The sequence below is a fragment of the Pezoporus flaviventris genome, unplaced genomic scaffold (genome assembly GCF_033815535.1).
Source record: "Pezoporus flaviventris isolate CSIRO_AGI_PZ_B2104156 unplaced genomic scaffold, CSIRO_AGI_Pfla_v1 ptg000007l, whole genome shotgun sequence".
Taxonomy (NCBI): domain Eukaryota; kingdom Metazoa; phylum Chordata; class Aves; order Psittaciformes; family Psittacidae; genus Pezoporus; species Pezoporus flaviventris.
Window position 1 is genome coordinate 34,167,356 of NW_026892555.1, and position 17,412 is coordinate 34,184,767.

A 17,412-nucleotide genomic window follows, 5' to 3' on the forward strand; every position below is an offset into this window, starting at 1 on the left:
CCTAAAGAGGATACAACTCCCAAGCCTTTCGCTCCAGTACTATTGATAGGATTAATGTCCAAAGTCTTTTAGAAAATCACACTGAAAGTGGTTAAGTTCCCTATCTCACTCTCTAAGTGACCTGAATTTAGATTCAGGTCAGGTAAATTTCATTTCTCCCTCCACTTTACATATGCTGTCTTCATGTTCCAGTTCTGCATTACTTTTCATATACTTGGCCTACGAAACCCAGATTTCACCATGCGACTGTAGTGGTTTAAGCCCAGCTGGTAACTCAGAACCACACAGCTGTTTGCTCACCCCTCCTTTCCCACCCCCTCTCTGGGTGGGCTGGGGCAGAGAACTGAAAGAATGTAAACCCCATGTGTTGAGATTAGAGCAAAGTATAATATAAAAATACTACTACTAATAATAATGATAATGGTAAGAGAAATAACAAGGGGAGAGAATATAAAACTAAAATGGGAAAGGGTTAAAAACAATAAACACAAGTGACACATAATGCAATTGCTCACCACCCACTGACCGATACCCAGCCCGACCCCAGCAGTGATCTGGGCTTTATGAGTAACTCTCCCACAGTCTCTATACCAGCCATTACATGCTGTGGTATGGAGTGCCCCTTTGGCTAGTTAGGGTCAGGTGTCCTGTCTTTGCTTCCTCTCAGCTTCTTGTGCCCCTCTTCACTGGCAGAGCATGAGAGACTGAAAAGTCCTTGATGGGGACAAGTGCTGCTCAGCAACAACTAAAACATCAGTGTGCTATCAGCACTGCTCTCAGACTAAAGCCAAACAAGCACTGCACCAGCTACTAGGGAAGAGAAAAATAACTGTTGCAGCTAAAACCAGAACAATGACAAACAACATGCATTAATACAGGACCTTAAAACTAAAGCTGAAGATAGCAAATATTGATTACAAATAAAAACAAATGCAATAAATCCTAGGATATCCCTCATTAATTTTTACAGAGCTCTGAAACATATTTTCACCAAAAAAAAATGGGGGGCTTGTATGACTTTTTAGAAATGGTTGCCCCATCAAAGATGTTGCAGATGTTCCACTGCATGCAAGTTAACAGACTTCACTGAGCTAGAGGTCTCATGAACAAGGTAAGCTTTCAATGCAAAGCAATCTGTTCTCAAGCTAAAGGCTCACTGCAGCCTTTTCTAAAGGTTTCTTAACTGTAGGTAAAGCATCTTCCTTATTACGTAAGCCTTGGTGAAATGTGAAAACAAATAAATAGGTGCAGTACTGAGCTGTCAGACTGCACTATATTTAACACAGCTTAATTACTGGTTAATTACTGTATTTACTGTAATTACAGCAAAGATCATTATATCTACAAACATAACTGTGCTCTTTCTCCTCAATGAAAAAAGAAGAAGTTTAAAGTTTTTATCTGTTTTCATCAACATGAGAGACAGATCATTTTTTTCTTCATCTATAATACTGGCAAAGCTAGCTGGCTGAGTACTGATAGGTGTTTTACAATCCGTTGCTATCATACATACCAGCTAGGTGTTTTTCCATGGTCTGAAGTTCTTTTGCTGCTAAGGCATCCTTTAAGAGTTTCTGCCTTGGGGAACCCCCTGGTCTGGCAACCATGGCATCCAGGGTCCAAACCGTATGAGACTTAAACAGAAAAAAAAGGAAAAGGGAATACCTTTAATCTAGTTTCTCGTTTACATGTGAAGCAATAAAAGAAAAAAAAACAAAACCAATACATTTTGTCTTTTTTTTTTAAGAAGAGTGAATCTGGTGCTTTTTATGTAGAATACATAACATTTTATGCAAAATGTTACAAAATATCCTGTCTTACCTTAAATAACATAAATCAGAGGCATTACTTAAAATCAACAGTTCTAAAGTAATTCAAATATATACCTTTACACAAGCTTTTGTTCCATGCTGAGACAACATAACAGGACAAATTCTTCAATGATTTACATTCTGCGCAGTTCCAGTTACTTAGTGGGGGTTGCATTTACTTTAAATTACCATAACATTTGGCACCATATCTTTGCAAAGCAGCACTTCTGGGAATATCACAGAATTTCCTAATCAAAATTGCCAGTGCTTTTTTATCACTGCAAGAAGTATCCCTTTCAGGAACAGCAACTAAATCATCCAGGTGACACAGCAGTTTGGAAGGGATGCCAGCAAACAGACCACCTCCCCAGATACTTCATTATTGGATGCTGTGGTATTCAAAATCATCTTCATTTTCTGGAATCCACTCAATACAGTTTCAGGAAATTATTTTAAAATATACTATGACATAAACTTAATAATTTTTTTAATGCTTGAGACAGATACACAAAAAAAATATATGTCTGAGTATGCAAGACTTGGTCATAAAAACAAGCAAAAACATTAACTAAAGCATTTTTAACAGCCTATCTGAAGTAAATCATACAATATTGCCTCACTAAAACATTTCATCAATAGTCTAATGGGTTTTTTTTTGATTTCCTGAAGAAGCAAGACTTATGCAATGGTCTCACTGTCATTCATCTCTTTCTGATTTTTTAATCTTTCAGTAAATATCAAACAAATTTAGAGAGGGGGCATGGATTCAAAGACATTAAGCTGACATAATTTCATGGAGAAGAATGATTGAGCAGAGAAGGGAGACCCAAACTGGTGACCCGATCACAGAAAGCATACAGGGCTCTGCTGCTCCACAGCGTGCCAGGCTGGAACTGTAGCACCTGCAGACATGTGGGCGGCTGCTGATAGCTTCTGAACAAGGTGGTACTTTAAAAGGATTAATCCTTTTGAATGTACAATTTCATGCACAAGCACAGTTCTGATGAAATATGGAACAAAAACTAGTCAGTGGTCTATGGTAATAATTGAACACTAAAGTGATCTGATATTCTTTAGTTGGACTATTCAAGTTTACCATAAGGAAATTGCTATGGATTTTCATTAACTCCCTAACCTCCTAAAAACACAGGATTCCAAATGTTAGCCTGATTAAAGCGTTGCACTCTCCATGTTGTATTTTCTGGAAATTAAATAGAGAACTTTCTCTCTTTCTCTTCTACAAACCTCTACTGTTTCTTACAATTCTGCTTTTCCCTCTAATGCACTTTTTTCTTTTATGCACAGTAATCATGTAAGACATATACAACTAAGACAACTGTCTAAGTAAAGGCAGCTGTCTACTGCCTGCAGTAGATTCAAAGATAAATGGAGAAAAATTATTCAACTGTAGTCATCATTATAGTGCTCCAGATGTTTATAAAGACCTAAGTAATGTTTAAATTAAATCACTTCCAATTAGGAGACTCCAATTCACAAAGATCATCAAACATCAGCAGTACCTTTGTATGTTTCAATACAGGTTTTAAAATCTTATATAAGTGCATGTAGGACACACAGATATGCCTGTGTATAAGCACTTACACAAAGGCAGGAACATATATGCATTTAATAAATAATTGTGTCTGCCTTCATTGTGTTAACCCACAGCTACAAAGACATACAGAGTTTGTGTTCAATTCTGTATCTAGGACAGGTATTCTTTCTAGGAATAAATATTAATCTTGTATACGGTTTAAACCAAATACATTTACATATATGCATTACCTATTGTTATATATTCAAACTCCCTTTCAGAGGTACAGTTCCAACACCCTGTGGAATTAATGAGGTAACTTTGGATCAATTTTTTCCTCAAATTTTATAACTCTTCCTGTGCATTTTTCTGTTTTATTCTCTATTTTTCAAAGGCTTATGGCATTTTGTCAGGCAATTGCTTCATAAAAGACCAGAACAATAGTGCAGTACTAGTTATGGAAAACTGAATACTTAATATTAGCAATTTAATTTTGTGATGTTATGTGCTTATAATTGTGCCTTCCAATTAAACACTCACTTTATAGAAAATAACAATGCTCAGGGGAAAAAAAATGTACAAGAATTTATTAAGACATTAAAACCATAGTGTAACCATTCTTCATTCCTTCTCTGAAGCTAGATATTTCAGGGCTATAACCAACAACATTTTTGGATGTAGGATCAGGTAATGTTCGTTTTTTTTTTTTTTCTCTATATCTAAATAATTCTGTACATAAAAATATTTATTAACATTTTGAGACTATGAGTTCATCTAAATGAATAATACACAAACACAGACAGATGTCCTCAGTGCGTCCAGTACTCAATTAAGGCAGCAGCCTTATTCCTAACAGACAAATACAAGCTGAAAGTAGGGGATGTTATCAAGGAGGCTTTGGAAACATGCCAGTTCAAATGTGAGGATAAATTATTTTGTACAGCTCTAGCAGGATTCACTGGAGCCCCTTCTCTCCACTGGATGCATGGCAGCAGTTCAGATATGTCACTTAAGAGATTCAGCCTTGCAAGTCATGTATTTAAACCTTCTTATTCCACTTTGCCAAAACCTATCCTTTCTCTACTGGCCAGGAATCGCGGAGATAAAACAACGTCAGTTAACTCGGACTTCAGTGATGATAGTAGACTGAAAAATATAACATCTATATGTATGGAGTATGTCCAAAATACAGTTGCCCTGGATTGTTCATTAAGGTTTCTAAACATTAACACAAAATTTATGGATGGCATAACAAGATTAACCAGATCTAAATATGAAGATGTTACTGAATGACATCCTTGTCTTTCAAACTTGTAGAAACAGCTCTGGGCCCTGTTCATCACCTTCAAACTTGGAAGGTGAGGCAATATCTCTTTGTACCAGAAATATGTTCAAACAAAGCCCTTAGAATATATTTGTCAACTATTTCCTAAGGGGTTTTCTTTACATATCATTGCAATTTCTCCACATACAATACATTCATGGATGCTATTTTTACTTAGAACACTTAGCCAAATTACTGCTAAAATAAAAAGTTACAAACAATAAAACTAAAGGTAAACTCTCATCACTGGGTCCCTGAACTTCTGGAAAATACCACCACTTACTGGGAGTGCCACAGTGGAACAGAACTACAACTAAGGAGGTCATTAATAAGAATATTTCCAAGATCATTCAATCTGCAGCACAGTGTTAGCCAGTATACATTAGTTTGGCTTGTACCTCTAAAAAATGTGAACGCCATGTGCAGATGTGAATGTCTTGATCTCTCTATCGAGCTGACTTGGCGTGGGCTATGTAAACTCACTGAGACCTGAGGAGTTCTACAGAGGTGCAACATTTCAGAATACATAAGGCCAAGAGGAAGTCCTCCAAATTACCTACAGCATGACCTGGAAATCAAGTGCTTGTTAGCAAATAAATTACTCCTTTTTGCTGACCATAAAAAGTGTTAATAAACAGCACAGCATCATATTTCTGTGTCATTTTGGCCTACCTCAGAGTAAAACTAACCAGGTACTCAAATATGTGTTCATGAACATACACAAAATCTCTTTTCAGGTATGGGAACAGTTCCCACTTCACAAGAGAAGTGCTTAAAAACTGAATTGTATAATCACAATGAAATCAGGAAAAGGAGAGGAAACCAAATTAATTAGTTGTTCTTGACAAGCTCTAAATATATGCAATGCATTTTGATTGAACTATTTCTTCTACATAGTTTTTCTAATCAACTGCAAATTTTATTGGTAACTCCAGGAGATAATACTGTAAGAAAGATTACCATGCCTGGCTTTCTATGTGTAACCTACAAATCCTTTGCAGAATAACTTAGACACCTTAATTAGATACATGACAGAGATCCCTCCAAATGCAAAAAAAAACCATTTCCATTATTGAACAATCTGTTTGCAGGTGTACCTTCTGTTCTGACAAAACAGCTGGCAAAGACAGGTGTTATTCATGCAATGGAACTTTTTGTGCAATATTTTGTTTGAAGATTCTCCATACAACATGCATTTGCTACGAGAATTCATCACATACTTACTCTTGCAGCTTCCATAGTCTGTTCAAGGACATACGGTGAGGGAGTCAAAAGGGGGTTTTGGTACTGTAAAAATAATAAACCTCAAAGCTCTGAGGCAATATTGGCAGCCACCTCTAATCCCCACCTACCACATTAGGGCCTGTTCTACTTGAAATGCCATGTAATTGAAATTACAAGCCTTTTGCTTCCCATGGCAGTCAGCCAGCACATTTTATGCTAAACCTTACACTAAAAAATGGTAGTTTGAATTAACTTACACACAGTTTTTGTGTTTATAGACAAGAAGGAAGGAGAAAATATGTGGGCAACTTGGTAACACATTTGTTTTAATTTCTGAAGTGTAACTAGTATAATTTTTTTCTAAGCTTCAGTCATGTTTTGCTTGCTGTTATTTGGACTAATATTTTTGAATATGTCATACCCAACAACTAAAATTTTAAAGAGGTAAAAACAAGGCATTCATTGATTTTTTTATGTTGTTGTTTTTCATGTTTTTTTCCATCTATTATTTAAAAATTCAGAAAATTATTTCAATTTAAAATTACATTTTAAGGGATTAAATATTTTCAAATAAGAGTGTTTTTACTTCAAAAGACATCTCCCCTCCTGTCCGCCTGATGAGAGGTCTCCTTGGAAGCACTCTAGTCAACATTTATTGATAGTAAGAATTAAAAGATTATTTTTTTTACCATGCATTGACACTGAAGTCATTTAATAAATTGAATTACCATTAAGGAATGTTTGTGTTTATCAGAGAAAATCCATGTGTGTATTCCTTCTAGGAAAGCAATTGAAAAATTCCAAAGCAGCAGGGAAAACAGGAGAAAATTTATTTAAAAAAAAAACCCACCTTCATAAAAGAATTCATTACAGTACTTTTCCCACCGCAATAAAGCGCAAAAATTCAAGGCAAATTCATGCAGAAATGCTTTTTGCAGTTGAGCAATTTTTTTTTTCCAGTTTCTGTTACACTTGGATTGGTTTGACTTACATGGATAATTTGCAAGGAAAAATATACCTTTTTATGCGCACAGGCAAGGCAAGATGAGTGAATGCAAATATTCACATTAAAAAAACAGTAACCATGAGTCCTGCTAGATCCAGGTGGTAAAAGAAGCAACTCAGAGGGAAAGCATAGTTTACTCAATGTGAATTGCCCAGTGCACATGCCCTCTTTCTTTCTGTTAGACTGTAAATTTAGTAATTTCCCCATGTACTTTACTTTTCTATTTCTGTCAGAATCCCAGCCAACTTAATTTGTTCCTAATATCACATCAACATTATCTTAAAGCTCGCTAGCCAAATATTTATAAAATTCATTTACAGAAACACAAAGTAAAACAGGACTCCATGTTCACCCACTGCAAAAATCTCAAGAAAAAGATTGGCATTTTGCTTAGCACTTTTTGTTACGTTAAATATTTGTCAGAAAAGGAGCCCTGCAGTAAACTGGGATCTCTAAGGATATTTTGAATGCTTGCTTCCACTTTTAATCCTTGCAAAACACTTGGGAAGAGTGCTGATCCCTGTAAACACTTCAAACTGGGTTTTGCTAGCTTTACTCTTTTATTAATTCAGTACACCCTGTTTGGGATTATGCAGCACTGAAAATGTAACTTCTCTATCTTTCAAATAGCAATTCTCTGTGAAAAATAAAGCATATCAAAATAAGCTATTAAAAAAGGGTTAAAGAAAAAGGTCTAACTACAAAACCTTCTAGGTTCATCAGAAACAGAACAGTAAATATACACAGTGTTACAAGAAAATCATAATGTATCCACAGTATAAATTACATGAACCATGTTAGAGACATAGATATGGCCTATCTCTTCTCGGTACCAGTGTCCAGATTGCTTTAGTCTCCACATCAAAGATTTTATATGGGGACATACACGAGACACGAAACAAGAACCCACACAACTCTTTTCTAAACACCCTCATACATAATTCTTGCTGGTGTATCCCACTGTTTTTCTCAAAACACTTGTTTGAATGCTGAAGCACTTTAAAGGAAAATTTGTCAAATACATGAGTACAGGGAAATTTATGATAATGACACATTTAATTAGCAACAGACTCAAATTACCCCATTGGAATGCAGTATCAATATTAAAGATGGCACACCCTGAACCGGATCAGGAATTTTTACATGTGATATGTGCATTTGAGTGAATGCCATGAACCAATTTGTCCAGTTTATGCGAAATGTCTGATCAACATCATAGCTATTCTATTCTCGCCTCATCTTCCGTCTCATATAGTATCTCATAGCTGAAAATCACTCCAGTCACGAAAACGTATTTTGGTACCAATTTCTGAAGTAATTTTACAGCCGTATTTCTGTTTCAAAGGATCTTCATAGCCTTCCTATGGGAAACCTCAGTTTCACCTCTGTATTTTATATGTCAAGATCGTCAAAGAATGAGTCTCACTGGAAGTTATTAGGGACAACGGAACATATCTCTATTCCTTCAGAGCCCTACAAGGAAACTAACAACAGTGGTTGAATCATTTTTTTCCTTTTTGAAGAGAGAGTTGCAGACAAATACAGTGTTGGATAGCTGAATCTTATTCTGGATAACAAGACCCTTTAAAGATATAAGAGTACACAATCAGCTATGCATCATTTAAGCAAGAGTTGTAAGATACAAAATGCAGGAAACAACCCAAAGCTGCTGAACTAACAGTTACTGGCTTACGGCTCCTTAGAAACTTAGGCAAAGGAATTTTCCAAGAGCTCAGGAAACAAGCTAGCAGCCTTTAACTTAGGGAGAGGTTGTGTGGGCAGAGCAATAGCTGTATCTGCTTTTCTGGCCATCTCTTTGCAGCGCTGGCAGTAACAGTAGCCAGTGTGGCTTTCAGGGAGTCAGGCCACGCAACTTTGCTGCCTCTGGCAGCCTACTGCTCCAGGCAACCTCACCAATGTCTAGAACTAGCAGAGTATATTTCAAAGCATGCACACACAGAACATGTATCTAAAAGTAGTTAGCTGAAGGCTGCACATTTATGTAGCAAGATTTTGCTAATAGCATAATGATCTTTTGTTTTCCTTGCATCTTTTATTTTTTTCTGTGCAATTCAATTTATTTGTTGCTAACTCCCTATGCTGTACGTCTGCAGAATTGATAAATCAAAGCCGGTAGCGGCAGGTACAAATCAATAAGAGAAACGTGGGTTTAGAAACTGCTGCAAAATTTATTATACCTCTCTGTTCACCAGTGTGAAGCAGAAAGATTTGAGAAAGAAGCTCACAGCGATGGCAACTGAAGTTCTGCTCCTTACTCCTTTTGCCTAGTATCTGTAAATGCTCTGTCAGGTACTTGCACTCCAAAATCTCAGAAAGCTTTAGGAATTGATCTGGAATTCAATTGTCTGCCAACTGCTCTGATAACTCTGGTTAGAAATACTATATGATCAGTGTTATTATTAGTAGTTAATCAGCTGCCTGAAAGACTGCTGGATCAGTCTGCATTATTGCTTTTTTCTTTAACACCGCCCTTCTCTCCTTAGCTAACAAATACTGAGCCCTTCTTTTGACTGACTTTATCAACACTAAAGTGTGCTATAAACCACTCTTGCTAGGGTTGAACAGGAATTAATGTGTCCTTTTACAGCTATCTAAAATTCTGCAAAACCAAACAATTATTGTCAGCTTATTTGCCTTAGAAAAAAAAGGAATCCGTTCTTTAACCTATATACAAATTATGATGAAATACAACTAGTGCCAAAATTCTGATTGTATTATTTTTCAAAAATTATTTTATTGCTGGTTATATTTTTGTGCAACCTGCAAATATTTTCTTAAATTATTTCAAAATAACAGAACTGATGAAAACTTTACCAAGCAGAATATTGCACTCTTTAAAGATACATAAATTAGCCATATGTTTTAAATAGGTACCTGCCATTTATTAATTTCCAAGCAAATGTTACCAAAAAGCTAAATTCAGATACTATAATTGTATTTCATACTGAAATGTAGAGCTTGAAATTTTTTGTTCTCTTATTTTGTAAAATCGAATACTGTCTGGTAAAACAGATATTTGACTAACATTTAAGAACAATCAGACATATAAAATGACTGCACTTTCAACGGAAGCTATACATGTAAGTCACACAACGTATGCTTTTATATGAGAGTATAATAATTTCTTTCAAAATATCATCCTACCTAGAATAAAAAAAAAAACAACAGAGAACTGAAGATTCAGAAGGGTCAGGTAAATCAAGTTTTCCCCAGGATGACAGTGCTGCCACACACAACTTTTTGTCTTTATGCAAAAATCTATTTTCTTTTTTTATCAAACTAAATGGAAAAATTACAGAATTATCCATAAGGGAAGATACTCACAGATCCTGCCACTTGAGAGACATTCTGAAATTCATCAATATCTTCTGTAAGTGTTTCAGCCCCGGGTGCTTGAGCTGTTCCAAAGAGGTAGAAGTAAATCATTCTAATTAAGTAAGCATAGCCACTTTGAAAATAAAATGCCTATAAATTAACTGCTGGGAAGGTAAATGTGGCTACAGTAAATGCACAGCTTTTCAGTTACACTTCAATGGGTTTTCATTTATGTCTGATTTTAATTTATGTCTGATTTTATGCCTGATTTTAATTTATAAGCTTAATGCAATATGGCACAGTGTCTCTAACAAACATGATTAGAATAACAAGCAAGCTTCCTTCAGCTGTCTCATATGTTGGGGTGTCTCGTACGTTATTTATTATTTTTACTATTAAAACTCGATGGCGTTTGCTGTTTACACAAAGTGAGTAGTGGATCTTCAGCTTTCGTAAGATCAACACAATTACTTTTAATTAATTTTGTTAAGCTAATTAGAATATTGTTAAAATCCTTGAAGTAAGAAGTTCTGCTCCCTTTAGGCAATGTTTAAAAGCCCATACTGCCACATTTGTAAAACAACATGACTCGGTGAGAAGCCTAGAATGCCTCTTTGACACATACATAACAACTTAAAGCAGAATTTATGTACCTATGTCAGAGAAAGCAATTTCCAAGTAACATGCTATGCAGTTTCATTCTTTGCCTGACAGTCTGCTAGGCACTTGGATGCTGTTCATAAGCAGTTTAAGAAAAGAAGATACCCTGATCTTCCCTAGTCTATGCGGCTATTCAGACACTTAGCAGGGAGAGCCTTACGTTTTCAGAGTGCCCCGATTTGTTAAACATCTCAGACTATATTTACTATAAGGACAAAACTATACTGAAGTACAGTAACTATGGTTACCATATTGTGGGGAGTGAAGGCGAACTTTGGGAGTGAGCTCTGAGGCCTTAGTGCTTAACAAGCCCTGGGGCGATGAGCTGGGCTGCTGAAGGACAGGGAAGGTCGAAGAGCAAGCCTCTGGAGGACCGGCCCGGATGTAGTTGTGGCGGGAATCTCAGATGGAGGCAGGAGGATGTGGGGGATGCGAGAGGGTCTGCAACACTGTGATTGGTCTGTTTACCTGGAGGGTCTCACAGGGGCTAATGAGATTGAACGCGGTGTGTATGTGCAGGTTGGGGAGTACCGAACGAGGGGATAAAACGGGCTTTGTAACAACAAAAGAGGATTTGAGTCTGCATTAACTTGAGTTCGTGCCCTGAAATGCCACACCATATTCATTGCAAAAAACAAATGAAAGCAGAGAAGGAAAATATAACCATGATGCAAAGTTGTGGTCAGAGAACTGTGGGAGATGATGCCACATTTTTGCCAATCCCACATCTAGTTCTCAACCCTAACTCCCACATATTTGTATCCTTCTTAATTTTTTGCCCTGGCCATGCAGTTCTATCTGGAATAGCACTATTTGTGTTTCATACATTCCTATTACTATTGAACATCTCCAACTTCAAGCCATTCATTTATGTCCAAATGCCTGCTTTGAACTTTTCACTATAGTGGCACTTTAAAGGGAGAAAAAAACAACCAACCAAAAACAGTATGTAGAAGCCTCACAAGTTGGTGTTTTCAGTCCCTCCAAGCTGAAAAACTGACTGTAGGTTGACAGATGCAGACTTTTACTGCATCGATCCTGTTGCAGCACCTGTCTTTTCAGGCCTCAGCCATTCTCCCCATCTGTCTGTACAGAACAAGAGCAAGGCTTAATGGAGGACTGATCCAAGAGACAAACCTGACAGGCTTGGAATCTAGAGGGGAAATTTGTTGTGTGGTAATTCAAGTTGTTTCTTCTAACCAAAATCAAGAACCTAGCTATTAAATTCTTTCCTTAGTTCTTTCCTGTGAAGTGGTCCAATGGGAAAGAGAAAGTTTTGAGAGGTATAGTTTAGGACAGTAAAAAGAAACTGCAGCTTTAAAATATCTTGTGTTCTCTGATCTTGAGACCTGATTCCCATCTCTCATTTTTACTACTTAGATCAACACAATTCTGTCCAATTCTGCAGGATTATACTAGAGGGAAATCAGTATAGTGGTTAATTGGAACCAGGTCCAGATTGACAGTGGAGTCAGTATAGTGCCTGATGCTGCAGATGAACTTTTCACATAAGCTATTACATTGACTTTATTAGCTGGAATTGCTTTACTAAGGTTTATTTATACGGGCTGTTAGATCAGATGTGTTGCCAATTACTTCTGAACCTAGTTCATCTGAAATCCACAAGAGAGATGCTCCAGATCTAACAACTTAACAATTTCCCATAAACCCAGAAACAGATCATTATCTAAAGAAACCTACCCTTCACTTTGCTGTGCATCAGCACCTTGCTTGCATATTCTTGAACAAATGGTTTAGATCAGCACTTCTGAACGCATAGTTTTCTTTCAGTAAGGCCATTGGTACCAATAAGTAAGAGCAGAAAATAAATTCAAGCAAACCTGGTAAGTGAAGCCTGTTAGTCACTGTTTCATGATATAATACATTCTTAAGAGGACAAAACAAAAAAATCAGTGCAATATGATGCATTGATTTACTTAGTGTTTTATAATAGTATGTTTAGGAGTCTCTTTTATCACCTTCTTGTACATAGTATTTATTATAAATAAATATCAGATGCACAAAAAACAAGTAATATGATGTATTTATAGAAAAGATTGGTAAGACTGGGCAGTTGCCCGAGTTCTGTGCTTGTTTCTAGCCTATACCTATTTGTAAAGTCCAGCTGTGATTTTTTTTCAAATCAAAATGTATTACTAGCCAACATTTTAGGGGGAAAAAAAAAAAAAGATATTTTGAAAGACTGAATATTCCTAAGAGTGCCTCTTGACAGAAAAAATTGGCAGTACCTCACTGCTGACCTCAGTCATTTTGCCCTAGGGGTTTTACTATATTCTAGCTATATGACTAAGAGGTTCATGTATATTTACAGACATGAGATAGATGTGTTTATAACAACATGAATGTCATTGCCCCACCTAACTAACTTTTAGTCCCTATATTTTATTGGAGGTAGTTCTTTAGGGAAAGTGCTCTCCATCTTCTCTATACCCATGCTGACTGCAAAGTATCTTGAAGCATAAGCTGGAGCAATCCTGTGCTCTACACTCTGTGACCATGAAAGATCCAGCTTCATTATTACACAGAATCCAGCAGCTTGTTTGACCTTCTTTAATCCTGGTGCCTCTGACACTTAGCAAGAGCCTACTATTTTATTGAAGACAACAGTTTCAGAAGATAGCATGGCAGAGTTGGTATATTTCCATTTCAAGAGCAAGAGTACACAGGAAGAAGGAAGGAAGGCAATGAACTGTTAAAGACAAATTGTTTCAGGAACTATGGGATATTTTACCCCTCTACTTGTTTCTGCTGCAACAATCTTATGCTTGCATGCTCCTTTACCTATCCCAAACAAGCCACCACCACCTTCTTTCCTGGGGTTTACTCCCATAGCGAAAGAATTTTGCTTTCCTTTCACAGGGCTTGTGAGCAGTCACCAGTCTGGGACACTCTTGCTGACAATATTCATGAAGCAGTAAGAACATCATAGTTTGAGATTCTGAATCCCCTATTAATTTTTTTATAAAGTGACCAATGGGAGATGAAAGGAAAAACAAATGGATGGCTGCACGAGGCCATGCATTCTCACAAAACTAGTTTGAATCATAGAATCATAGAATAGTTAGGGTGGGAAAGGACCTTAAGATCATCTAGTTCCAAACCCCCTGCCATGGGCAGGGACACCTCACATTAAACCATATCACCCAAGGCCTTGTCCAACCTGGTCTTGAACATCGCCAGGGATGAAGCATTCACAACTTCCGTGGGCAACCCATTCCAGTGCCTCACCACCCTCACAGGAAAGAATTTCCTCCTTATAGCCAATCTAAACTTCCCCTGTTCAAGTTTTAACCCCTTACCCCTTGTCCTATCACTACAGTCTCTAATGAAGAGTCCCTCCCCATCATCCCTATAGGCCCCCTTCAGATACTGGAAGGCTGCTATGAGGTCTCCACACAGCCTTCTCTTCTCCAGGCTGAACAGCCCCAGTCTCCTCAGCCTGTCTTCATACAGGAGGTGCTCCAGTCCCCTGATCATCCTTGTGACCCCTCTCTGGACGTGTTCCAACAGTTCCATGTCCTTTTTATGTTGAGGACACCAGAACTGCACACAATACTCCAGGTGAGGTCTCATAAGAGCAGAGTAGAGGGGCACGATCACCTCCTTTGACCTGCTGGTCACGCTCCTTTTGATGCTGCCCAGGATACGGTTGGCTTTCTGGGCTCCAAACACACACTGCCGGCTCATGTTCATTTTCTCGTCAACCAACACCCCCAAGTTCTTCTCCGCAGGGCTGCTCTGAATCTCTTCTCTGCCCAACCTGTAGCTGTGCCTGGGATTGCTCCCACCAGGTGTAGGACCTTGCACTTGGCATGGTTAAACTTCATGAGGTTGGCATCAGCCCACCTCACAAGCATGTCAAGATCCCTCTGGATGGCATTCCTTCCCTCCAGCCTATCAACCGAACCACACAGCTTGGTGTCATCAGCAAACTTGCTGAGGGCGCACTCAATCCCTCTGTTCATGTCAGAGACGAAGATGTTAAAAAATCTTTAAAATATCTTTAAAGACATACTAGTTACTAATGCTGACATACATTGGTTTACAAATGAGGCAAGAGAAAGGAGTGAAAGCTCAAGCTGCTGTCATACCCAATAGCACACCTAATAGTACTAAATAGCAGAGAGCAGGCTAATTAAAAAAAAAAGTTCATATTTGTTTTGCATTAATTAATCAACAAAGCTAACTTGTCTGTGGCTGCTGAAGACAAAACTACAAATCAAATCCTCCAATTAATTGACTGGAATTAATTGATTCTGCCTACCAGTAAGGCAATAGACTGAGCCATTAATCTTTGCAGATTCTCTGTCCAAACCTCTATTCCTCTCTGTCTCCATCCCAATGACAGCTAAGATAAAGTTAACCTTCATCAACTTAATCGTTTGTAGGAAAGCCGGTTTTATTCTGCTCAAAAACCTGAGCAGAAATTGAAATAAGGCTGAGTGTCCTGACTGCAGAATAGCGCAATGTATGAATATGTATGAGGAAAAAAAATATTTTTCAGAGGTACTCTATGAACTCCTTTTTATTGTATCTTAATTCTAGTCAGTGGTGCTTGGATTGATCAGAGAAACATTTCTGGTACTTAGTTTAAAAACAGGGAAGAAATTCTATAACTCTTGTTATTTTTAGTGTATATTATTTGAATTCTGTGGATGCATTTCTAGTGTCAAATTAAATATTTCAAAGACCATTCCTTGACAGGGAGGCCAACTGGCAATGAACAGCTCATGTCTACACTATTAAGTTATTTTACATCCAAAATAGTGCACTAACATACAAACTGTCTACTAAGAATGATTCCTGGCCTAAGGCAGCTCTCAAAATATGCCTAGGAATTATTCTGGAGTGCTAATTGTCCATGACAAAAGCCATATTAGGGGCTCCTCTAACAGATTTGATTGTAAATGATTGAGTTCAAATGGCAAGGAACATTATCTGGAAGTGCTTAATCTTCTTTTACAGACTTAACCTCTATTCTCCAATTCAAGATGTTGGCATTTGGTGTTTTTTTTTTATGAGCAGCAAATATTTATGCAACTTACCATCAGAGTCTGTGACTACTGGTTCAGATGTTTGAGATACCACGAAGACATCTTCTGGCCTTTCTGCCAAATTCTCTCCTTGCAATCTAAATTGTGGAAAAACTGAATGAAAACATTTGCAATCATATTCCATAGATAAGACACAGAAGAGTGTCATCTTTGTCTACAAACCCTACTCACAACAGTGTCCTAATTAAAATGGTGGCTTTGCTGAAAAGCCAACATCCATGGTTCAATCATATCATCCCAGATTGTCTAGTAACCAAAACTAGCCTTTAAAAACCAGTCAACTGAATCCTAGCTTATATATTTTTGTAGGACTTGCGTCAGCAGTGGTGGAGTTTTGGTGGCATCATGTGCATATGAAACTGCAAGCTTCCTTTACTACATTCAAAAATATTTTAACTGAACAGTTAAACAGAAAACATTTTAACTAAACAGTACTGGGTGTCCATGTCAAGGTGTTGTCAATAGGGACCTCTACAGGGGTGGCCTTGGTGAGGAGAGAGGCTGCCCTATGATGGATGCAGGTGGTTCCATCCAGCTCTAAAAGACCCACAGCAGGACACAGCTGAGCCCCTCAGCCACAATAGTGGCGCCGTATGGAGAAAACATAGTTAAGGAAGAGCAACCAAAGCCACACAGGCAGAAGAACAGGGAACAGAAAGAGTGGGAAATGGCAGAGGGAGCACCAAGGTCAGAGGAGGAGATGCTCCACACTCCGAAGCAGATAATCCCCTGCAGACCACGGTGAGGTGCATCCCAGAGCCAATATCCACTGCAGCCTATGGAGGATCCACACCAGAGTAGGTGGATATGTCTTGGAAGGTCTGTGGTCCATGGAGAGCCCACAGTGGAGCAGATTTTTTTCCTGTAGGACTGCAGCTCGTGGGGAGAGCCCACACTGGAGCTGGTAAAAAGTGTGAGGAAGAAGGAGGGACAGAGAGAAGCTGTTACGGAATGACCACAACCTGCTGCTTCCCATCCTCCTATGCTGCTCAGGGAGTGGGGAGAAAGACCTGGAGTGAAGTCGGGCTTAGGAAAGGCAAGAGGAAAAGTGTAATTTTAATGATTGTCTTTCTGTTTCTCATTACTTAAATCTATTTTATTTGGCAATAAATTAAACTAATTTTCCCCAAGTCTAGTCTCTTTTGCCCGCAACATGAACTGGTAAGCAACTATCCTGTCTTTATCTCAACCCACAGATTTTTTCATCCTATTTTTTCCCCTCATCCTGCTAAGGGCGGTAAGTGAGCTAGCAGCTGGGTGGGGAGTTGGGCCTTAGCCAAGGTTAACCCACCACAGGGAAATACATGCAAGAATATTTCCTCCTCCTTTGTTATTTTTTAAAAGACAAACACAGTAATTATGGTAGGCTTCATCTTCAGGCTTTCCCCCTGCATCAGCTGACTGCAGTGCCTTTGACAGCAATGTACAATAACATGCCTTGT

The 17,412-nt window shown here is 38.0% G+C and overlaps 1 protein-coding gene across 6 annotated transcripts in view; it reads right to left on the reverse strand.

Annotated features, from left to right (window-relative positions):
• CUNH8orf34 (chromosome unknown C8orf34 homolog) overlaps positions 1 to 17,412 on the reverse strand; it is a 161,586-nt gene that overhangs the window by 20,443 nt on the left and 123,731 nt on the right. For all 6 annotated transcript variants that reach the window (XM_061448320.1, XM_061448318.1, XM_061448317.1 and 3 more), the window contains 3 exons: positions 15,962 to 16,047; positions 10,245 to 10,318; positions 1,514 to 1,634 (listed from right to left, as the gene is read on the reverse strand). In XM_061448320.1, the coding sequence (XP_061304304.1) occupies positions 1,514 to 1,634; positions 10,245 to 10,318; positions 15,962 to 16,047 (281 nt within the window). The remainder of the gene's footprint in view (positions 1 to 1,513; positions 1,635 to 10,244; positions 10,319 to 15,961; positions 16,048 to 17,412) is intronic.